At 51.8% G+C, this 24,216-nt stretch overlaps 1 protein-coding gene across 2 annotated transcripts; it reads right to left on the bottom strand.

Annotated features, from left to right (window-relative positions):
- Positions 1 to 111: 111 nt before the first annotated feature.
- On the bottom strand, positions 112 to 23,673 carry ephb4b (eph receptor B4b). 2 transcript variants are annotated; one of them, XM_055229123.1, is made up of 19 exons: positions 23,132 to 23,673; positions 19,739 to 19,952; positions 18,835 to 19,207; positions 17,698 to 17,857; positions 15,419 to 15,574; positions 12,866 to 13,213; positions 12,496 to 12,650; positions 12,185 to 12,350; positions 11,717 to 11,807; positions 10,031 to 10,083; positions 9,240 to 9,353; positions 8,419 to 8,666; positions 7,675 to 7,821; positions 6,485 to 6,553; positions 5,509 to 5,558; positions 5,327 to 5,426; positions 4,724 to 4,911; positions 2,918 to 3,076; positions 112 to 2,680 (listed from the first exon to the last, which is right to left on the bottom strand). In XM_055229123.1, exons 1-19 carry the CDS (start codon positions 23,229 to 23,231, stop codon positions 2,569 to 2,571), a joined length of 3,003 nt encoding a protein of 1,000 aa, XP_055085098.1. In that variant the 5' UTR covers positions 23,232 to 23,673; the 3' UTR covers positions 112 to 2,568. The 2 variants fall into 2 exon arrangements, with proteins under 2 accessions (XP_055085098.1, XP_055085099.1); XM_055229124.1 differs by having other exon boundaries at positions 131 to 2,680; positions 10,031 to 10,080; positions 23,132 to 23,613.
- Between the last annotated feature and the right edge of the window lie 543 nt (positions 23,674 to 24,216).

Genomic DNA, 24,216 nt, shown 5'->3' with positions numbered 1-24,216 from the left:
CCAGGACTAAACCACTCTGACCATAAACAAAAGCAGCAGTGCATTGTGGGAGTTGTAGGAAACAGACAGGAGACAGTTTCATGATTTTCTTTATAAAAAAAAAGTCTTTGAAATGATAAACACTGTCAATACAAAACAGTACAAAAAGTGCTAAATATGAGAGGTTTTCTGACCCAAGGCTCAAACCTTCTGACCTCTTCTGTAGTGTTTGGAGGTTTTCTGACCCGAGGCTCAAACCTTCTGACCTCTCCTGTAGTGTTTGGTAACAGGCGCTGGATTTCTTTGTTTATGTTTTAGTTTCTTCTTTGGAGATTAAAATATGAAATTATATTCATATTTATGTATTCAACTAAAACATTTTAAAAGTTTTGAAGTCACTCTCATGTTTCAGATGAAGTTTCTATTGATCCTTTGCAGATGATGTCATCCACATTCTCTGGGGGTGTGACGCTAACTGGAGGCACTGCTCTGTCTGAAGTTAGACTTTAACCTGAGTTTTATTTTAACACAATCTGACCATAAAGAGCTGAACTACACCAGTGATCTGTGCTGTTAAACAAGTCCCTCTGAGATAACGTCACAGTCACACGCTAGCGCTAGCATTAGCATTAGCATTAGCCAACAGTTTTTCAGTGAGTCTCACCTTTTTGTGTAAAATCAAACTCAGGACCATGAGCTCTTTAAACCACTTTGGATTTTTTTTTCTTGATTTCACACTATGTTTGTGATGTTGCGTCTCCATGGGAACTGCTGAGCATTCCACCATAAACATACATGTAGAACACCCCCAGCGTGATAACTGCAAAGTATCAATTTAATTTAAATATAATAAACATGAGCAGAGGGGGGCAGCACTGAGCTACATTTACTATTTGAACAAATTGTACTTTTACGTCAGACCATGTACTTTTAAGTAACAGTACTCTTACTCGAGTAATATACTGCACAGTGTAACAGTACTCTTACTCGAGTACAATACTGCACAGTGTAACAGTACTCTTACTCGAGTACAATACTGCACAGTGTAACAGTACTCTAACTCGAGTACAATACTGCACAGTGTAACAGTACTCTTACTCGAGTACCTCTTTGGTGACCCCTCCCTCCTCTGTCTCCTCTGGACACGTTTAGTTTGACTCTTTGGTGAATGTCCGGTCTTTGGTTTAAATAGACTGAGCACAGAGGGACGGGTGTGTCCACAGAGGGACGGGTGTGTCCACAGAGGGACGGGTGTGTCCACAGAGGGGCGGGTGTGTCCACAGAGGGGCGGGTGTGTCCACAGAGGGACGGGTGTGTGCACAGAGGGACGGGTGTGTGCACAGAGGGACGGGTGTGTGCACAGAGGGACGGGTGTGTCCACAGAGGGACGGGTGTGTCCACAGAGGGACGGGTGTGTGCACAGAGGGACGGGTGTGTCCACAGAGGGACGGGTGTGTGCACAGAGGGACGGGTGTGTCCACAGAGGGGCGGGTGTGTCCACAGAGGGGCGGGTGTGTCCACAGAGGGACGGGTGTGTCCACAGAGGGACGGGTGTGTCCACAGAGGGGCGGGTGTGTCCACAGAGGGACGGGTGTGTCCACAGAGGGACGGGTGTGTCCACAGAGGGACGGGTGTGTGCACAGAGGGACGGGTGTGTGCACAGAGGGACGGGTGTGTGCACAGAGGGACGGGTGTGTCCACAGAGGGACGGGTGTGTCCACAGAGGGACGGGTGTAGAGTTTACAGTGGCCTCTTCTTTAAAATAATGTGGTGCATTTTACAAAATTCTGACCCAAATGTAAAATTTAAATATAAAATGTAAAGTCTCCAGCGAGCTCGTTTGGTTTAGTGTTTTCAACAGAGCATCAAGTCGTGACACTTTTAAGACTAAAAAAACAAAAAAAGTTCAAACGTTTAAGATTCATCTGTAAAAATGTAGAGTTTGTTTCATGATGTGGAGTTTTAGGTCCAAGTAAACAGCTCCAAATAAAAGTCTTTCCAGAACTCACCATTTAAAAAAAAAAAGCCAAAATCCCACAAGAGTTTTTAAAAAGATCCAGTTTGTTCTGAAATGCAGAGGCAGTCATAGCGGCAAAAACATCCGAAACCAAGCGGACGCCAGAGGAAGGCACAGGCGCGGACGCCATCTTGGATCTGTGTCTCAAATAAGAAGGACAAATCAGGAAACTGGCTCCACCCTCCAGACTTGGTGACAGATCAGTGGGACTAAACCGGCCAATCAGAGGAGAGGAGGGCAGGGCGGAGAGGGATTCCTGAGCTGTGATTGGCTGTCATCCTGATCCTGAGTGTAGTGTTTTCAAGTCTGTCTCTGATTGGTTGAAACAGTACAGATTAAGACTGGTTCGGGATGAAGTGTTCGAGCCTGTGATTGGCTGATGGTGCAGGGGGCGGGCTATAGTGGTCCTGTAGCTCTCTGGTTGGTCAGTAGAGCAGGGGGCGGGCTGTAGTGGTCCTGCAGCTCTCTGGTTGGTCAGTAGAGCAGGGGGCGGGCTGTAGTGGCCCTGCAGCTCTCTGGTTGGTCAGTAGAGCAGGGGGCGGGCTGTAGTGGTCCTGCAGCTCTCTGGTTGGTCAGTAGAGCAGTGTGGGCGTCTGTGATTGGTCGGAGCAGCGTAGTGTCTGGATGGAGGACAGGATCTTCTTCTGGTGTCCGGCGAGGGTCACTCCGGCACGAAGCAGATCCCTGGACACACAGAGGAGTCATCATCTGACCATTCAACCAAGACAGAGGTCAGTTTGACCCGGAGAGAGGTCAGTTTGACCCAGAGAGGGGTCAGTTTGACCCAGAGAGGGGTCAGTTTGACCCAGAGAGGGGTCAGTTTGACCCAGAGAGGGGTCAGTTTTATATATTGCAGGGTTTCAGATGACATCACCACATCCTACAGTAAACAGCAGTAGGTACTCTCTTATGGGTACTCACTCAGTGGTGATGAGCGCCACCTCCTGGAGTGACGTGAGGCCGTTCTGGAGGAAGCTCTGCTCATAACGCTCCATCTTTATGGCCCTCAGCCAATCAGAGACAGAGGAGCAGGACGAGAGCCGCGCGATTGGACGCTGGTCCAGGAGCGGCTGAGAGGAGCTGAGGAGACAAGACCGGGTCAGAACCAGGACTGAACCAGGACTAAACTGGGTCAGAACCAGGACTAAACCCGGACTAAACCAGGACTGAACCAGGACTAAACTGGGTCTAAACCACGACTAAACTGGGTCAGAACCAGGACTAAACCAGGACTAAACTGGGTCAGAACCAGGACTAAACCAGGACTAAACCAGGACTGAACCAGGACTAAACCAAGACTGAACCAGGACTGAACCAGGACTAAACCAGGTCTAAACCAGGACTGAACCAGGACTAAACCAAGACTGAACCAGGACTAAACCAGGTCTAAACCAGGACTAAAATGATTGTGTTAGTTCTGAATCATGCCAGTATATATTGAAATTTTCTGATGACTCTGTCCTACTCAGCCTGTTGACAGAGACATCTGATGTAAAGTTTCATGGTGTTGCTGTGGAGAAGCTTGTGGCCTGGTGTGACTCACACAAACTGCAGATTAATACAAATAAAACAGTAGAAATGGTGATTGACCCCAGAGCAGCTGGTGACCACGGCCCAGTGACCGTTCATGGCCATAACATAGAGCAGGTGAGCTCCTTTAAGTATCTGGAGTCCATATTGACACAGATCTGAGCTGGAACACACAGGTGACCACTGTCTGCAGCAGAACACACCAGCGCCTCCATTTTCTGCGCAGGCTCAGATTATTTGGTGTCAGTAGTAATATCATGCTCATTTTCTACAGAGCTGCCATTGAGTCGGTGCTAAGATATGGAATCACCAGCTGGTTTGGAAACTTGCTGGTCAAATCAAAAACCCACATTTTAAATCTGGTGAGGACAGCAGGGAAAATGATGAGCTGTGCTGTCCCTCTGAGCTCAAGAACTTTACAAACAGACCAGGAGGAGACAGACCAGGAGGAGACAGACCAGGAGGAGACAGACCAGGAGGAGACAGACCAGGAGGAGACAGACCAGGAGGGGACAGACCAGGAGGGGACAGACCAGGAGCATTCTCTCTGACCCGACACATGTGTTGTACCCTGAGTATGAACTGTTGAGTTCGGGGAGGAGGTACAGGGCACCACGATGGAAATATAACAGATATAGACATTCATTTGTACCTGTTTCGGTGGAGCTGTTAAATGATAAATGATGTAGAAATGAGTGTGTGTTGAGAGAGATGTACTGCCCCCTGGGTATGGTTCTGTTTGTTTTTTGTGGTGTGAGCCCATTGGTCCAAGAAAAATTTCTCCTGAGACAAATAAAGAAATCTTGAATTAAACCCGAACTAAACCAGGTCTAAACCAGGTCTAAACCAGGTCTAAACCAGGTCTAAACCAGGTCTAAACCAGGTCTAAACCAGGTCTAAACCAGGACTGAACAAGTGGTTGAGATTTGTCTCGATCGCATGTTGACCCCTGACCTCTGACCTTCAGCAGCAGCTGTGCATTGGTGACATTCCAGAGCTGTCAAACTTTGTTCTCAGGTCTAGGCTTGGGTCACAGGGGTCAAAGGTCACTGACCTCCCATTTTAAAGGTTTACCCCTCAGTGGACCCCCATTCACCACAGACATGGTCCTGGTTTAATCCTTCCTTAGTCCTGGTCTAGTCCTGGTCTAGTCCCGGTTTAGTTCTGGTCCAGTCCCAGTCCAGTCGTGGTTCTTACTGGGCGGAGTCAGTCATCTTGAGGGAGGCGGGGTTTCGGATCAGCCTATCGAGCGCTGACACCACGTCGCAGAATCGCGGCCGATTGGCTCGTTCCTTCTGCCAACAGTCCAGCATCAGCCAATGGAGCGCGGCGGGACAGTCAGGGGGCGGGGGCAAGCGGTAGTCCTGCTCGATCGCATTTATCACCTGAAAATACACAACTTTTATTATACTACTACTACAGCTACTACTACTACAACTACTACAGCTACTACTACTGCTACTACAGCTACTACTACTACTACTACTACAACTACAGCTACTACTACTACAGCTACTACTACTACTACAACTACAGCTACTACTACAGCGACTACTACTACAGCTACTACTACAGCTACTACTACAGCTACTACTACAGCTACTACTACTGCTGCTACAACTACAACCCGCTACAAATACTACTACAACTACTACTGCTACAAATACTACTACAACTACTACTACTGCTACAAATAGTACTTTTACTGCCACTGTTACTCGTACTTGTACTGTTACTCGTACTTGTACTGTTACTTGTACTTTTACTGTTACTTGTACTTTTACTGCATGCTGTACTCACGTCCTGGTTGCTCATGTCCCAATATGGCCGCTCGCCGTATGACATCACTTCCCACATGACGATGCCGTAGCTCCAGGCGTCACTTGCCGACGTGAACTTCCTGTGAACCAGCCAATCACAGAGCGGCATATCAGAGATCGGCCAATGAGCAGTGAGAGTCACAGCGAGGGGGAGGGGCTTACCTGTAGGCGATGGCTTCAGGGGCGGTCCATCGGATCGGGATCTTCCCTCCCTGAAAGAATACACCTGTGTTTAGACCTGGTTTAAACCTGGTTTAGTCCTGGTTTAGTCCTGGTTTAGTCCTGGTTTAGTCCTGGTTTAGACCTGGTTTAGTCCTGGTTTAGACCTGGTTTAGTCCTGGTTTAGTCCTGGTTTAGTCCTGGTTTAGACCTGGTTTAGTCCTGGTTTAGACCTGGTTTAGACCTGGTTTAGACCTGGTTTAGTCCTGGTTTAGTCCTGGTTCAGTCCTGGTTTAGTCCTGGTTTAGTCCTGGTTTAGTCCTGGTTTAGACCTGGTTTAGACCTGGTTTAGACCTGGTTTAGTCCTGGTTTAGTCCTGGTTTAGACCTGGTTTAGACCTGGTTTAGACCTGGTTTAGACCTGGTTTAGTCCTGGTTTAGACCTGGTTTAGACCTGGTTTAAACCTGGTTTAAACCTGGTTTAGTCCTGGTTTAGTCCTGGTTTAGTCCTGGTTTAGTCCTGGTTTAGACCTGGTTTAGTCCTGGTTTAGACCTGGTTTAGACCTGGTTTAGACCTGGTTTAGTCCTGGTTTAGACCTGGTTTAGACCTGGTTTAAACCTGGTTTAAACCTGGTTTAGTCCTGGTTTAGTCCTGGTTTAGTCCTGGTTTAGACCTGATTTAGACCTGGTTTAGTCCTGGTTTAGTCCTGGTTTAGACCTGGTTTAGACCTGGTTTAGTCCTGGTTTAGACCTGGTTTAGACCTGGTTTAGACCTGGTTTAGACCTGGTCCAGTCCCGGTCCAGTCCCGGTTTACTTCCAGTTTAGACCTGGTCTAGTCCCGGTCCAGTCCTGGTCCAGTCCCGGTCCAGTCCTGGTCCAGTCCCGGTTTAGTTCCGGTTTAGACCTGGTTTAGTCCCGGTCCAGTCCCGGTCCAGTCCCGGTCCAGTCCCGGTCCAGTCCCGGTCCAGTCCGGACTCACCAAAGAGCTGGTGTAGGTCGGGTCAGACGAGTTCTCCGTCAGAAATCTGCTCAGACCAAAGTCAGAAACCTGTAAAAAATAAAAAATAAAAACAACTTATGAATATGAAACAGAGGAGGAGCAGAGAGAGGAGGAGCAGAGGAGGAGCAGAGGAGGGTCAGAGGAGCAGAGGAGGAGCAGAGACAGGGTCAGAGGAGGAGCAGAGGAGGTGCAGAAGAGGTGCAGAGACAGGGTCAGAGGAGGAGCAGAGGAGGTGCAGAAGAGGTGCAGAGACAGGGTCAGAGGAGCAGAGGAGGTTCGGAGGGTCAGAGGAGCAGAGACAGGGTCAGAGGAGCAGAGGAGGTGCAAAGGAGCAGAGGAGGAGCAGAGGAGGGTCAGAGGAGGTGCAGAGGAGGGGCGGAGGAGCAGAGGAGGGGCGGAGGAGCAGAGGAGCAGAGACAGGGTCAGAGGAGCAGAGGAGGTGCAAAGGAGCAGAGGAGGAGCAGAGGAGGGTCAGAGGAGGTGCAGAGGAGGGGCGGAGGAGCAGAGGAGGGGCGGAGGAGCAGAGGAGCAGAGACAGGGTCAGAGGAGCAGAGGAGGTGCAAAGGAGCAGAGGAGGAGCAGAGGAGGGTCAGAGGAGGTGCAGAGGAGGGGCGGAGGAGCAGAGGAGGGGCGGAGGAGCAGAGGAGCAGAGACAGGGTCAGAGGAGCAGAGACAGGGTCAGAGGAGCAGAGGAGGTGCAAAGGAGCAGAGGAGGAGCAGAGGAGGGTCAGAGGAGGTGCAGAGGAGGGGCGGAGGAGCAGAGGAGGGGCGGAGGAGCAGAGGAGCAGAGACAGGGTCAGAGGAGCAGAGGAGGTGCAAAGGAGCAGAGGAGGAGCAGAGGAGGGTCAGAGGAGGTGCAGAGGAGGGGCGGAGGAGCAGAGGAGGGGCGGAGGAGCAGAGGAGCAGAGACAGGGTCAGAGGAGCAGAGGAGGTGCAAAGGAGCAGAGGAGGGTCAGAGGAGGTGCAGAGGAGGGGCGGAGGAGCAGAGGAGGGTCGGAGGGTCAGAGGAGGGGCGGAGGAGCAGAGGAGCAGAGGAGGAGCAGAGGAGGTGCAGAGACAGGGTCAGAGGAGCAGAGGAGGGTCGGAGGGTCAGAGGAGGTGCGGAGGAGCAGAGGAGGAGCAGAGGAGGGTCGGAGGAGCAGAGGAGGTGCAGAGGAGCAGAGGAGGACCTTGCAGACGAGGTTGGAGTTGACCAGAATGTTCCGTGCTGCCAGGTCTCTGTGGACGTAGCTCATGTCGCTCAGATACTTCATCCCAGCAGCGATTCCCCGGAGCATCCCGACCAACTGGATCACCGTGAACTGACCGTCGTTCATCTGAGGAGAGAGCCACGTCACACGGGTCTGGACCGGGTCTGGACCGGGTCTGGACCGGGTCTGGACCGGGTCTGGACCTGGTCTGGACCTGGTCCGGTCCAGGTCTGGACCTGGTCTGGACCTGGTCTGGACCTGGTTCGGTCCTGGTCTGGACCTTGTCCGGTCCTGGTCTCGACCTGGTCTGGACCCGTCTGGTCCTGGTCTGGTCCGGGTCTGGACCGGGTCTGGACCTGGTCCGGTCCTGGTCTGGGTCTGGTCTTCGTCTGGTCCTGGTCTGGTCTTCATCTGGTCCTGGTCCGGTCTTCGTCTGGTCCTGGTCCGGTCTTCGTCTGGTCCTGGTCCGGTCTTCGTCTGGTCCGGTCTTCGTCTGGTCCTGGTCTGGTCTTCGTCTGGTCCTGGTCGGGTCTTCGTCTGGTCCTGGTCTGGTCCTGGTCCGGTCTTCGTCTGGTCTTCGTCTGGTCCTCGTCTGGTCCTGGTCCGGTCTTTGTCTGGTCCTGGTCTGGTCCTAGTCTGGTCCTGGTCTGGTCCTGGTCTGGTCTTCGTCTGGTCCTGGTCTGGTCCTGGTCCGGTCTTTGTCTGGTCCTGGTCCGGTCTTACCCTGAGGAAGCTGTCCAGAGCTCCGTTCTCCATGTACTCCGTGAGGATCATAGCGGGGCAGGAGGAGGTGATGACTCCTTCGAGGTGGATGATGTTCGGATGTTGGAACTGTCCCATGATTGACGCCTCTGACAGGAAGTCCCGCCTCTGCTTGTCGGTGTACCCGCCCTTCAGCGTTTTAATGGCGACGTAGTTCTCACGACGCCCGGGCACCTGCAGCCGGCCGCGGCACACCTCCCCGAACTCACCTGGAACAACAACAACAACGTCCTGAAGAAGAACCAAGAATGTCCTGAAGAAGAACCAAGAATGTCCTGAAGAAGAACCAAGAATGTCCTGAAGAAGAACCAAGAATGTCCTGAAGAAGAACCAAGAATGTCCTGAAGAAGAACCAAGAATGTCCTGAAGAAGAACCAAGAATGTCCTGAAGAAGAACCAAGAATGTCCTGAAGAACCAAGAATGTCCTGAAGAAGAACCAAGAATGTCCTGAAGAAGAACCAAGAATGTCCTGAAGAACCAAGAATGTCCTGAAGAAGAACCACCAAGGATGTCAGGAAGAGGAACAACCAAAAACGTCCTTAAGAAGAACCAAGAATATCCTGAAGAACCAAAAATGTCCTGAAGAAGAACTACCGAGAACACCCTAAAGAAGCACCAAGAACGTCCTGCAGAAAACTAAGAAGGCCCTGAGGAAGAGCCAGTCCCAGTCCCGGTCCAGTCCCGGTCCAATCCCGGTCCAGTCCCGGTCCAGTCCCGGTCCAGTCCTAGTCCAGTCCCAGTCCAGTCCCGGTCCAGTCCCGGTCCAGTCCCGGTCCAGTACCTGCTCCGATGACCTCCTCGATCTTCACACAGGAGGCGTCGATCTCTCTGGTGAACTGTCTCACAGCCTGCTCCGGGTCCTCGTATGTGAACGGGTCAATGTACAACTTCATACCTGAAAAACACACAAGACACACAAGAGACACACACATATGAGACACACACACGAGACACACATATGAGACACACACATATGAGACACACACATATGAGACACACACACGAGACACACATGAGACACACACATATGAGAGACACACACGAGACACACACATATGAGAGACACACACGAGACACACACATATGAGAGACATGAGACACACACATGAGACACACACATGAGACACACAGGAGACACACACATATGAGACACACACACGAGACACACACACATGAGACACACATATGAGACACACACATATGAGAGACATGAGACACACACATGAGACACACACATGAGACACACAGGAGACACACACATATGAGACACACACACATGAGACACACATATGAGACACACACACACACACACACACCCCCACACACACGCACACGAGTCTCACACTTTCACATTTCTAAAGCTTCACTGTGTGTCTGTGGACTTCACCTCCATAAAGTCACAGACAGTAAAAACCATACTCCAGAACGGTCTCCATGGAGATCTGTTTAATGCCACACTGTGGAATATTATGTCCCACTCACAGTAGGAGAGGTGAGTTTTTCAGACTCATCATTTTTGATGAAAAAGTTACACAGTGGAGCTTTAAGTTCAAACCCAAAGCTGTGACTGACTCTGGTTCATCTGGAAACTGCTCTTGTCTCTGCGAGTCCCACGTCTCCTCCTCCTGAAACAGAACCACAGGGTGAACCGGACCGGACCAGACCAGGACTAAACCAGGACTAGACCAGGACTAAACCAGGACTAAACCAGGTCTGAACCAGGACTAAACCAGGACTGAACCAGGACTAAACCAGGTCTGAACCAGGACTAAACCAGGTCTAAACCAGGACTAAACCAGGACTAAACCAGGACTAAACCAGGACTGAACCAGGACTAAACCAGGTCTGAACCAGGACTAAACCAGGTCTAAACCAGGACTAAACCAGGACTAAACCAGGACTAAAACAGCACTAAACCAGGACTAAAACAGCACTAAACCAGGACTAAACCAGGACTAAACCAGGACTAAAACAGCACTAAACCAGGACTAAACCAGGACTAAACCAGGTCTAAACCAGGACTAAACCAGGACTAAACCAGGACTGAACCAGGACTAAACCAGGTCTGAACCAGGACTAAACCAGGTCTAAACCAGGACTAAACCAGGACTAAAACAGCACTAAACCAGGACTAAACCAGGACTAAACCAGGACTAAAACAGCACTAAACCAGGACTAAACCAGGACTAAACCAGGTCTAAACCAGGACTAAACCAGGACTAAACCAGGACTAAAACAGCACTTAACCAGGTCTAAACCAGGACTGAACCAGGACTAAACCAGGACTGAACCAGGTCTAAACCAGGACTAAACCAGGACTGAACCAGGTCTAAACCAGGACTAAACCAGGACTGAACCAGGTCTAAACCAGGACTAAACCAGGACTGAACCAGGACTAAACCAGGACTAAACCAGGACTAAACCAGGACTGAACCAGGACTGAACCAGGACTGAACCAGGACTGAACCAGGACTAAAACAGCACTAAACCAGGTCTAAACCAGGTCTAAACCAGGTCTAAACCAGGTCTAAACCAGGACTAAACCAGGACTAAACCAGGTCTAAACCAGGACTAAACCAGGTCTAAACCAGGACTAAACCAGGACTGAACCAGGTCTAAACCAGGACTGAACCAGGACCAAACCAGGACTGAACCAGGACTAAACCAGGACTGAACCAGGTCTAAACCAGGACTAAACCAGGACTGAACCAGGACTAAACCAGGACTGAACCAGGTCTAAACCAGGACTAAACCAGGACTGAACCAGGTCTAAACCAGGACTGAACCAGGACTGAACCAGGACTGAACCAGGACTAAACCAGGACTAAACCAGGACTAAACCAGGTCTAAACCAGGACTAAACCAGGACTAAACCAGGACTAAACCAGGACTAAACCAGGTCTAAACCAGGTCTAAACCAGGTCTAAACCAGGACTAAACCAGGACTGAACCAGAACTGAACCAAGACTGAACCAGGACTAAACCAGGACTAAACCAGGACTAAACCAGGACTAAAACAGCACTAAACCAGGACTGAACCAGGACTGAACCAGGACTAAACCAGGACTGAACCAGGTCTAAACCAGGACTAAACCAGGACTGAACCAGGACTAAACCAGGACTGAACCAGGTCTAAACCAGGACTAAACCAGGACTGAACCAGGTCTAAACCAGGACTAAACCAGGACTAAACCAGGACTAAACCAGGACTAAACCAGGTCTAAACCAGGACTGAACCAGGACTAAACCGGGAGTTACCTGTAGCACAAAGCGGCGACCATAGCCCCACCCACCAGCAGCAGGATCGTCATGGTAACGAGAACAGCCGTCAGCACCAGGTGAGAGTTACCTGTCAATCAAACAGACTTAAATCAGATCCACTCAGACCCACTGTAGACCGGTTGAGATCCACTGAGACCCCCTGTAGACCGGTTTAGATCCACTCAGATCCCCTGTAGACCGGTTTAGATCCACTCAGACCCCCTGTAGACCGGTTTAGATCCACTCAGATCCCCTGTAGACCGGTTTAGATCCACTCAGACCTCCTGTAGACCGGTTGAGATCCACTCAGACCTCCTGTAGACCGGTTTAGATCCACTCAGACCCCCTGTAGACCGGTTTAGATCCACTCAGATCCCCTGTAGACCGGTTTAGATCCACTCAGACCCCCTGTAGACCGGTTTAGATCCACTCAGACCTCCTGTAGACCGGTTGAGATCCGCGTACCTTCGGGCAGAGTGCTGAAGCCGGACTCGGCGCTGAACGGTCCAAACCCGGTACTGGACCGGGCTCGGACTTGGACCAGATACTTCTGAGACCTCCTGAGTCCGAGCAGGACCAGAGAGGAGCCCCTGCTGGACACATACTGCCACTGCCCCGAGCCCTCGCCATCCTGGACAGACAAAACCGGTTATGATCCATGTAGAACCAGCTCAGGTTCTCATGTAGACCGGCTCAGATCCTCTACTAAACCAGTTACGATCCCGGTCTAAACCAGTTACGATCCCGGTCTAAACCGGTGGAGATCCTGGTCTTACCTTGGGGGAGTAGCGCAGCTGGTAGTCCAGGATGCGGTTGGGGGTTTGAGTCCGGGTCTGGTCCTGGGTCTGGTCCGGATTCGGGGGAGTCCATTCCAGAGTCAGGGAGTTATCTGAGGCCGAAGTCCTCCTGAGTCCAGAGACCAGACCTGGGACTACGGGACAAGAACCAGATTAGATCTGAACATGGGTCCTGGTTTAGTCCTGGTTCAGTCCCTGTTTAGTCCCGGCTTAGTCCTGGTCTAGTCCTGGTCTAGTCCTGGTCTAGTCCTGGCTTAGTCCTGGCTTAGTCCTGGTCTAGTCCTGGTTTAGTCCCTGTTCAGTCCCTGTTTAGTCCCGGTCTAGTCCTGGTCTAGTCCTGGTTCAGTACCGTTGGTGTTGGTGGTGACGTTGACCTGGACGGCGCCGGGCTGTGATTGGCTGAGGGAGGACACGCCGTTCAGCGATTGGATGGTGAAGACGTAGAGCGCTCGTGGGCGGAGTCCGATGACCACGACGCGTCGCTGCGTGACGGTGGGGGCGGGGCCGATCAGGACGCCGTCGCCGCACGGGGAGCAGGCCTCGGCCGACGGCGCGGCGGCGTCCGGGCAGCGCTGACACAGGACGCGGTACCACACGTCAGAGCGCCCCCCGGAGTCCAGCGGCGCGCTCCACTCCAGCACCACAGAGCCCGACGCGTTCAGCTGAGCCACCGGCGAGCGCGGCGGCGACGGCGGCTCTACGGCACAAGAGAGTGTCAGATGCCCTCCCTCTCTAGTCTCTGTCCCGGTCCCTGTCCCGGTCCCTGGTCTCGGTCCCTGTCCCGGTCCCTGTCCCTGGTCTCTGGTCTCGGTCCCTGTCCCGGTCCCTGTCCCGGTCCCTGTCCCGGTCCCTGGTCTCTGGTCTCTGGTCTCTGTCCCGGTCCCTGTCCCGGTCCCTGTCCCGGTCTCTGTCCCGGTCTCTGTCCCGGTCTCTGTCCCGGTCTCTGTCCCTGTCCCTGTCCCGGTCTCTGTCCCGGTCTCTGTCCCGGTCTCTGTCCCGGTCTCTGTCCCGGTCTCTGTCCCGGTCTCTGGTCTCTAACCCTCACATTCTTTTGTGTTATCTGAGTCACAGACAGATGAGGATTTCCTGAAACACGACCTTTCACCTGCCGACCCTGTGACCTCATGACCCCTCCCTCAACTTCCTGTGTCCACAAACAGATCCAGGTCTGTTCAGGATCAGACATCTGGATCTAACCCAAAACCAGGACTAAACCATGTCTAAACCATGTCTAAACCAGGTCTAAACCAGGACTAAACCAGGACTAAACCAGGTCTAAACCAGGACTAAACCAGGACTAAACCAGGACTAAACCAGGACTAAACCAGGTCTAAACCAGGTCTAAACCAGGTCTAAACCAGGTCTAAACCAGGTCTAAACCAGGACTAAACCAGGACTAAACCAGGACTAAACCAGGACTAAACCAGGACTGAACCAGGACTAAACCAGGACTAAACCAGGACTAAACCAGGTCTAAACCAGGACTAAACCAGGACTAAACCAGGACTGACGTCACAATGTGATGACGTCACAGAAGCTCGGACCCTTTATTATTTAATATTCATAAGAAGTAGTAGAAGTAGTAACAGTAGTAGTAGTGCAGTACTCACTGGAGCAGGATTAATAACAGTATCTGAAGTAGCATTAACAGTATTTGCAGTAATACTATCAGTACTACAAATACAGTTAGAGCAGAACATTTTCACCGAGGGCCACATTAGCGCCAGGGCCAGATGTACTACTTTAATATACTACTTTAATGTACTACTTTAATGTACTACTTTAATGTACTACTTTAATGTACTACTTTAATGTACTACTTTAACGTACTACTTTAATGTACTACTTTAATGTACTACTTTAACGTACTGCTTTAACGTACTGCTTTAATGTACTACTTTAATGTACTACTTTAATGTACTACTTTAATGTACTACTTTAATGTACTACTTTAATGTACTACTTTAATGTACTACTTTAACGTACTACTTTAACGTACTACTTTAATTTACTACTTTAACGTACTACTTTAATGTACTACTTTAACGTACTACTTTAACGTACTACTTTAACGTACTACTTTAATTTACTACTTTAACGTACTACTTTAACGTACTACTTTAATTTACTACTTTAACGTACTACTTTAATGTACTACTTTAACGTACTACTTTAATGTACTACTTTAATGTACTACTTTAATGTACTACTTTAACGTACTACTTTAACGTACTACTTTAATTTACTACTTTAACGTACTACTTTAATGTACTACTTTAACGTACTACTTTAACGTACTACTTTAACGTACTACTTTAACGTACTACTTTAACGTACTACTTTAATTTACTACTTTAACGTACTACTTTAATGTACTACTTTAACGTACTACTTTAACGTACTACTTTAATGTACTACTTTAATGTACTACTTTAATGTACTACTTTAATGTACTACTTTAATGTACTACTTTAATGTACTACTTTAATGTACTACTTTAACGTACTGCTTTAACGTACTACTTTAATTTACTACTTTAATGTTCTACTTTTATAACTTGTTCATTAACTGTTTCTGTATTTATTATTGAAGTTACAAATATTGTATATGTGTTTGTCTAGATGTAAAAATGTGTCTGTGTAATTGTATTTCCTGATAAAAAACATTTAAAGACCATCAGACCTTTAGTTTACCCTGTCGAGGGCCACATTTGGCCCCAGGACCTTGAGTTTGACACGTGTGTCAGAGTAATAGTAGCAGTAGTAGTAATAGTAGTAGTAATAGTAGTAGCAGTATTTACTCACTGGAGCAGGGATAGTAACAGTATAAGTAGTAGTAGTATTTCTGAGTAGTCGTGGTGTAGTATACATGTAGTATCAGTAGTATGTCTTGTAGTACTCACTGGAGCAGGCGGCGCTCGGCGGGTCGGAGTCGGCGCGCAGGTAACCGTGGCGACAGAGGCAGTAGGCGGAGCCCGGCACCAGAGTCCCACTGAAGTCCGGACAGGAAGTACACGCCCCCAAACCAGAGGAGGGTTTGAAGTGACCCGCGGGACACGCTGTGGACGGGAGGAGAACTGCATCAGTGCACGAAAAAAAACAACTTTTATTTTACTGCTGAAAAGTTACAGACTGTGGCATTAAAGGGACTTAAGGCTAAGGATAAGCATAGCATAAGGCTACATACAGAGACTAAACCAGGACTAAACCAGGACTAAACCAGGACTAAATCAGGACTAAACCAGGACTGAACCAGGACTGAACCGGGACTGAACCAGGACTGAACCAGGACTGAACCAGGACTAAACCAGGACTAAACCAGGACTAAATCAGGACTAAACCAGGACTGAACCAGGACTGAACCGGGACTGAACCAGGACTGAACCAGGACTAAACCAGGACTAAACCGGGACTGAATCGGGACTGAACCGGGTCTAAACCGGGACTGAACCAGGACTGAACCGGGACTGAACCAGGACTGAACCAGGACTAAACCAGGACTAAACCGGGACTGAATCGGGACTGAACCGGGTCTAAACCGGGACTGAACCAGGACTGAACCGGGACTGAACCAGGACTGAACCAGGACTAAACCAGGACTAAACCAGGACTAAACCAGGACTAAACCAGGACTGAACCAGGTCTAAACCGGGACTGAACCGGGACTAAACCGGGACTGAACCAGGACTAAACCAGGACTAAATCAGGACTAAACCAGGACTGAACCAGGACTAAACCAGGACTAAACCAGGACTAAATCAGGACTAAACCAGGACTGAACCAGGACTAAACCAGGACTAAACCAGGACTAAACCAGGACTGAACCGGGACTGAACCAGGACTAAACCAGGACTAAACCAGGACTAAACCAGGACTGAACCGGGACTGAACCAGGACTAAACCAGGACTAAACCAGGACTGAACCAGGTCTAAACCAGGACTGAACCAGGACTAAATCAGGACTAAACCAGGACTGAACCGGGACTGAACCAGGACTAAACCAGGACTAAACCAGGACTAAACCAGGACTAAATCAGGACTAAACCAGGACTAAACCGGGACTGAACCGGGACTGAACCGGGACTGAACCAGGACTAAACCAGGACTAAACCAGGACTGAACCAGGACTGAACCAGGACTGAACCAGGTCTAAACCAGGACTGAACCAGGACTAAATCAGGACTAAACCAGGACTAAACCGGGTCTAAACCGGGACTGAACCGGGTCTAAACCGGGACTAAACCGGGACTAAACCGGGACTAAACCGGGACTAAACCGGGACTAAACCGGGACTAAACCAGGTCTAAACCAGGTCTAAACCAGGACTGAACCAGGTCTAAACCAGGACTGAACCAGGACTAAACCAGGACTGAACCAGGACTAAACCAGGACTGAACCAGGACTGAACCAGGTCTAAACCAGACCTAAACCAGGTCTAAACCAGACCTAAACCAGGTCTAAACCAGGTCTAAGCCAGGTCTAAACCAGGTCTACGTCAGGACTCCGTGTGGTCGTTCTCTTGGAGTAAACACATGACACATGGAGGTTCTGGTCTGAGGTTCAAATTTCACGTGTTTGTGTCACAGATAATTTCACCGGAGTTTTTATTAAAATAAACCTCTGGAAACTTTATTTTCAAACTCCATTTCACTTAAATGAAGCAGAACTCAGGTTTAAGTGACACAACATACAACTGCCTGAGTCCAATCATGAAGATAAAGACAAGCTAACAGCTAGCATGACTGACGCGGATTGGGCAGTGACTCTGGGGAACGACGGGGCCATAAACACTGAAAACCTGGGTCTTATTTTAGACCCTGCGGCTCCTCCCCGTCGCCGTGGTAACACTTCCTGGAGCCGGTCCGCCGACCTCCGACCCCTGACCTCACAAAGAATAACAGGAAGTGCAGCGGGCGCCGTCAGGAAGTGAAGAGCGCACGCCACGGATCATCGAAGAATGTACGCATGACATCACAGAGGCGCCAGCCACGTCCTGTGACTGAACGGACCTCACAGCCTCCACAGACCTGGTCCAGTCCAGGTCCAGTCCTGGTCTAGTCCTGGTCCATTCCGAGTCCTGGTCTAGTCCAGGTCCAGTCCTGGTCCAGCCCAAGTCCTGGTCAAGTCTGAGTCCTGATCCAGTCCGAGTCCTGATCCAGTCCTGGTCCGGTCCTGGTCTCACCTCGGCAGCGGGTGTCGCCTGTCGGCTCGTATCCGGGGCGACAGGCGCAGGAGGAGGAGGGCTGCCCCACCCACTGTCCGTCTTGGCCACAGAGCATGCTGGGAAGTGTAGTGTGTTCTCCGGGCGGCGTGATGGCGTTCTCCACACACACGCCCTGAGCCTGGAGGAGGAGGAGAAGAGGAGGAGGAGAGGAGGGCGAGGAGGACAAGACGAGGAGGAGGAGAAGAAGAGGAAAAGAAGAGGAGGGGGAGGAGGATAAGGAGGAGGAGGAGGAGGGGGAGGAGGAGAAGAGGAGGAGTAGAAGGAGGAGGAGGAGGAGGAGAAGAGGAGGAGGAGGATGAGGAGAAGGAGGAGGAGGGGGAGGAGGAGAAGAGGAGGAGGAGGAGAAGAGGAGGAGGAGGAGGGGGAGGAAGGAGGAGGGGGAGGAAGGAGGAGGGGGAGGAAGGAGGAGGGGGAGGAAGGAGGAGGGGGAGGAGGAGGGGGAGGAGAAGAGGAGGAGGAGGAGAGGAGAAGAGGAGGGGGAGGAGAAGAGGAGGAGAGGAGAAGAGGAGGAGGAGTTATGAATCTGCAGCCAACGATTCTTTCAATGGTCAAACGATTGTTCAGCTCCTGTCACAGACTGAGCTCCATGTTCCTCTAAACTGGACGTGTGTTTGTTTCACATGTTTGAGTCACTTTATTATTCGTCTGTCACATCTACAAAGATCAAAACGCTCTGCTCCACCTTGTGATGTCATCAAGTGGGAGTTTTCAAGTGAACAGAGTCTGAAATTATCCAAATGATTCTAGTGCAGGTGAACTACAGGTGTACTACAGGTGAACTACAGGTGAACTACAGGTGTACTGCAGGTGTACTGCAGGTGTACTGCAGGTGTACTGCAGGTGTACTGCAGGTGTACTACAGGTGTACTGCAGGTGTACTGCAGGTGTACTGCAGGTGTACTGCAGGTGTACTGCAGGTGTACTACAGGTGTACTGCAGGTGTACTGCAGGTGTACTGCAGGTGTACTACAGGTGTACTGCAGGTGTACTGCAGGTGTACTGCAGGTGTACTACAGGTGTACTGCAGGTGTACTACAGGTGTACTACAGGTGTACTACAGGTGTATTACAGGTGTACTGCAGGGGGCGCTGTTACCTGCTGCACCAGCGAGTGTGGCACGGTTTCGGGAAAGGCGGCGAAGGCGGCGCGGAGGGGCGGGCACTTCCTGTAGGAGACTTTGAGTGACAGCAGGGCCATGCAGGCGCCTTGGCTCTGAATGGCCAGATAAAGCCCCGCCCTCGTCAGCCCGTCCAATCGCAATAACCGCGTGTTGGAGCGTCGCACGCCGTCGCCACCGCGACGCAGCAGGAAGTCGGCCGCCACCGTCGCCACTTTCACGAAGGGCTCCGAGGGGGCGGAGTCCAGAGCAGAGCCGGGGGGCGTGGCCTGATCCGACTCAAACGAGAAGAGAGTAAAAGTCTCTTTACAGTGACGCTGGTTTAGAGACGAGCACTCCATCATCGTGAACCTGAGACACAAGAAGGACCAGAGGGACCAGAGTTAGACCAGGACCAGAGGGACCGGAGTTAGACCAGGACCAGAGGGACCGGAGTTAGACCAGGACCAGAGGGACCAGAGTTAGACCAGGACCAGAGGGACCAGAGTTAGACCAAGACCAGAGGGACCAGAGGGACCGGAGTTAGACCAGGACCAGAGTTAGACCAGGACCAGAGGGACCAGAGTTAGACCAAGACCAGAGGGACCAGAGGGACCGGAGTTAGACCAGGACCAGAGTTAGACCAGGACCAGAGGGACCAGAGTTAGACCAGGACCAGAGGGACCAGAGTTAGACCAGGACCAGAGGGACCGGAGTTAGACCAAGACCAGAGGGACCAGTGTTAGACCAAGACCAGAACCCAGACCAGGGCTAGGACCAGGACGAGAGAAAGACTGACTTAAATCAGGTTCAGTGCTAGGTCCAGTCCCGGTCCAGTCCCAGTCCTGTCCCGGTCCAGTCCCGGTCCAGTCCCGGTCCAGACCCGGTCCAGTGGGGCAGTACCTCATCTCCACGTAGAGGGTGGTGCCGGCCTTGCGGGGGATCCAGTTGGTGCGGAGCCAGTGGTAGGTGGCGCTGTTGGGCGTGCAGATCTCGAAGGTTCGGACGGTGTTGTGCTCGTCGTCCAGAACGCTGACCTCGTCCCACTGGGGGTCATCGCCGGGGTACACGCCCCAGCGGAGGTCAGAGGTCGACAGCTTTGTGTTCAACAGAACCTCTGAGAAAAAAGAGAACGACCGTCAGCGATAAGCATCAGGAGAACAAGCACGATACGATACTGAGCAAGAGCCGATACTCGATACCACGAGGAGGAGGAGGAGTGAGGGAGGAGGAGGGAGGAGGAGAGAGGGAGAAGAGAAGGAGGAAGGAGAGATGGAGGAGGAGAGAGGGAGGAGGAGAGAGGGAGAAGAGAAGGAGGAAGGAGAGAGGGAGGAGGAGAGAGAGAGAAGAGAAGGAGGAAGGAGAGAGGGAGGAGGACAGAGGTTCATTGTCGATACTCTAGTCTTGATACTCCAGTCTGTTTGTTTCACTTTGGGCCTGTGGCGTCTGCACAAACGTCTTGTCAGTTCAGGTTTCAGTCTTTTTCAAACGTTTGTGGAACTTTTGTGGTCGGGGCCTGTCTCCATGGAGACGTTAACGCTCTGCCTGTAAGGTTCCACAGTGGGGCATTAAACGTATCCACGTTACATTCGACACAGGTGCTTGTGCTGCCGCTTGTCTGCGTGGAGACGGAGAGTTTTAAATGCCATACTGCGGAACATTCCAGGCAACGTACTACTGTCTCCATGGAGACGAGCAGACGGTGGATTTCAGACGTGAAAAGTGACACAGTGCAGCTTTAACCAGCCGCCATGTCCAGCCGTACATTTGTCAGAGTCAAATGAGCGTGTTTGAGTTCGTGTTTGAGTTCGTGTAACGAGCGGCGCCTGATCTGCAGCGCTCAGGCCCCGGGCGCACGCTGATGATGTCATCACAACAATATCACAGTGATGTCATCCTCCTGCTGCGGGCGCCGGCTCCACAAAGAACCAGGACTGAGACCAGGACCGGGACTGAGACCAGGACTGAGACCAGGACTGAGACTGAGACCAGGACTGAGACCAGGACTGAGACCAGGACTGAGACCAGAACTGAGACCAGGACCGAGACCAGGACCGAGACCAGGACCGAGACTGAGACCGGGACTGAGACCAGGACCGGGACTGAGACTGAGACTGAGACCGGGACTGAGACCAGGACTGAGACTGAGACCGGGACTGAGACCAGGACTGAGACCGGGACTGAGACCAGGACTGAGACTGAGACCAGAGACCGGGACTGAGACCGAGACCAGGACTGAGACCAGGACTGAGACCAGGACTGAGACCGGGACTGAGACCAGGACTGAGACCAGGACTGAGACCAGGACCGAGACTGAGACCAGGACTGAGACCGGGACTGAGACTGAGACCAGGACCGGGACTGAGACTGGGACTGAGACTGAGACCGGGACCAAGACTGAGACCAGGACTGAGACCAGGACTGAGACCGGGACCGAGACCAGGACTGAGACCAGGACCGAGACTGAGACCAGGACTGAGACCGGGACTGAGACTGAGACCAGGACTGAGACCAGGACTGAGACCGGGACTGAGACCGGGACTGAGACCGGGACTGAGACCGGGACTGAGACCGGGACTGAGACCAGGACCGGGACTGAGACCAGGACTGAGACCAGGACTGGGACCGGGACTGAGACCAGGACTGAGACCAGGACTGAGACCAGGACTGAGACCGGGACTGAGACCGGGACCGGGACTGAGACGGGGACTGAGACCAGGAGTGAGACTGAGACCGGGACTGAGACCAGGACTGAGACCGAGACTGAGACCAGGACTGAGACCAGGACTGAGACCAGGACTGAGACTGAGACCGGGACTGAGACTGAGACCGGGACTGAGACTGAGACCAGGACTGAGACCAGGACTGAGACCAGGACTGGGACCAGGACTGGGACCAGGACTGGGACCAGGACTGAGACCAGGACTGAGACCGGGACTGAGACCGGGACTGAGACCGGGACTGAGACCGGGACTGAGACCAGAAGTGAGACTGAGACCGGGACTGAGACCAGGACTGAGACCAGGACTGAGACCAGAGACCGGGACTGAGACCAGGACCGAGACCAGACGCTGCTGAGAGGAGCAGAGGGTCAGAGGAGATACTTGAGTCCATCTGGTTTAAAGATCTCATTTGTCTTTCTCTCAAAAACCAGGATAGGACCTGGTCTGGACCTGGTCTGGACCTGGTCTGGACCTGGTCTGGACCTGGTCTGGACCTGGTCTGGACCTGGTGGTCTCAGTCTATTCCCATTCCATTGAGGGAACAACAGAGTTAATCTACAAACCAGGACTAAACCAGGACTAAACCAGGACTAAACCAGGACTAAACCAGGACCAAAACCAGGACTAAACCAGGACTAAACCAGGACCAAACCAGGACTAAACCAGGACTAAACCAGGACCAAAAACAATGAAATGATCTTCTGAGGTCAAGGGTCAGCTGATCCTGGGTCAGATCAAAAATGGAGTCTGTCCAACCTTTAAATCACAAACTTATCAGTACCACAGTGTCCTGCTCTAGTCCGGGTTTAGTCCGGGTTTAGTCCGGGTTAGAGCTGGTTTAGACCTGGTTTAGTCCGGGTTAGTCCTGGTTTAGTCCGGGTTAGAGCTGGTTTAGTCCGGGTTAGTCCTGGTTTAGTCCGGGTTAGTCCTTGTTTAGTCCGGGTTAGAGCTGGTTTAGTCCTGGTTTAGTCTGGGTTAGTCCTGGTTTAGTCCGGGTTAGTCCTGGTTTAGTCCGGGTTAGAGCTGGTTTAGTCCGGGTTAGAGCTGGTTTAGTCCGGGTTAGTCCTGGTTTAGTCCGGGTTAGAGCTGGTTTAGTCCGGGTTAGTCCTGGTTTAGTCCGGGTTAGAGCTGGTTTAGTCCGGGTTAGTCCTTGTTTAGTCCGGGTTAGAGCTGGTTTAGTCCGGGTTAGAGCTGGTTTAGTCCTGGTTTAGACCTGGTTTAGTCCGGGTTAGACCTGGTTTAGTCCGGGTTAGACCTGGTTTAGTCCGGGTTAGAGCTGGTTTAGTCCTGGTTTAGTCCGGGTTAGAGCTGGTTTAGTCCTGGTTTAGTCCGGGTTAGAGCTGGTTTAGACCTGGTTTAGTCCGAGTTAGACCTGGTTTAGTCCGGGTTAGTCCGGGTTGGTCCTGTCTGTTTACATGAGGCAGTTTGATGTTTATAGGTCCATTCTATAGAATAATCCGTATTAGAGCTTTAATGCTCTGACCCAGAGGTCTCTGGGGAGGGGGATCGATACCGTGAATCATGATCGATCTAAAGAATCGATTCGGTCTGATCCGGTTCACCCGGGACTCACCCTCCTCTGCGGAGCAGCAGCGCAGCAGCAGCCGGAGCAGGAGCACCCAGAGCCCGCAGGAGGAGCAGGCCCGACCCGGGGACCCGCGGCGGAGCCCCATCCCGCGGCCCCGCTCCCGACCTACCGACCCCCGGTGAGTGACGTCAGCCGCAGCATCCACACCGGAAGAGACGCAGGGGGAGGGGGGGCAAAATGGAGGCCGTAAAGTTCCAAACTCCACCGAGACCCGGGGTCAGGGCGTCCCGGGCCGCTCCAGAGCCGCCCCTGAGCCGCTCCACAGCCGCGTCCCGGAGGCGTCCCCGGGTCCACCGGAGAGACACGGGCCCGAGCTCCGGGGCGTCCGCGGGGCCTGAGCCACAGGAGCCTCACAGGCGGACTGTGAGCCGCCGACGCTTCGGTGTCTGGACCCGGAGGTCCTGAAGTCCCAAAGTAAAAGTAAAGTCCCGCAGAGCGAGGCCCGGGCCGCGGACTGTCGGCTCTGCTCGGTTTGGCTCGGCTCGGTTTGGCTCGGTTCGGCGCGGCTCGGGTGCGCTCGGTCGCGTCTGTTTCGCTTCAAAGCTGAAGTTTGAGACAAAAGCTGAAAGTTTAGCCGCAGCTCCGCCCCCGAGCCGAGCCGCGCGCTGATTGGACGAGTGTGTGGAGGCTGAGCTGTGATTGGCCCGCGCAGCTGTCAGTCTGAGGCTGCGGAGAGCGCAGGAATGTGAGGAAAAAACTGAAAAAAAAAAAGAAAAAAATGAGAAAAAACAGAGGAAAAAAAAGAGCAAGAGCCGCGGCCCCGGAGCCAAGACGCGCCTGGAGTTTATTAGAAGAAAAGAGAAAAGAGAAAGAGTCTGACCAGAACAGAGAGAGAGAGAGAGAGAGAGAGAGAGAGAAAGTGTGTGTATTATATATACACACACACACACACACACACACACACACACACATCTCCTCCTGATACTGATATTATTACTATCACTGCTACTACAAAGGGGCTTCAGGTAAAACCAGGACCTAACCTTTAGTCCTGGTTTAGACCTGGTATAGTCCTGGTTTAGTCCTGGTTTTGATCTGATTTAGACCTGGTTTAGTCCTGGTTTAGACCT

The sequence above is a fragment of the Periophthalmus magnuspinnatus genome, chromosome 18, assembly GCF_009829125.3.
Source record: "Periophthalmus magnuspinnatus isolate fPerMag1 chromosome 18, fPerMag1.2.pri, whole genome shotgun sequence".
NCBI lineage: Eukaryota > Metazoa > Chordata > Actinopteri > Gobiiformes > Gobiidae > Periophthalmus > Periophthalmus magnuspinnatus.
The sequence above is the reverse complement of the archived record's forward strand: the minus strand, read 5'-3'. Positions and strand labels throughout refer to the sequence as shown.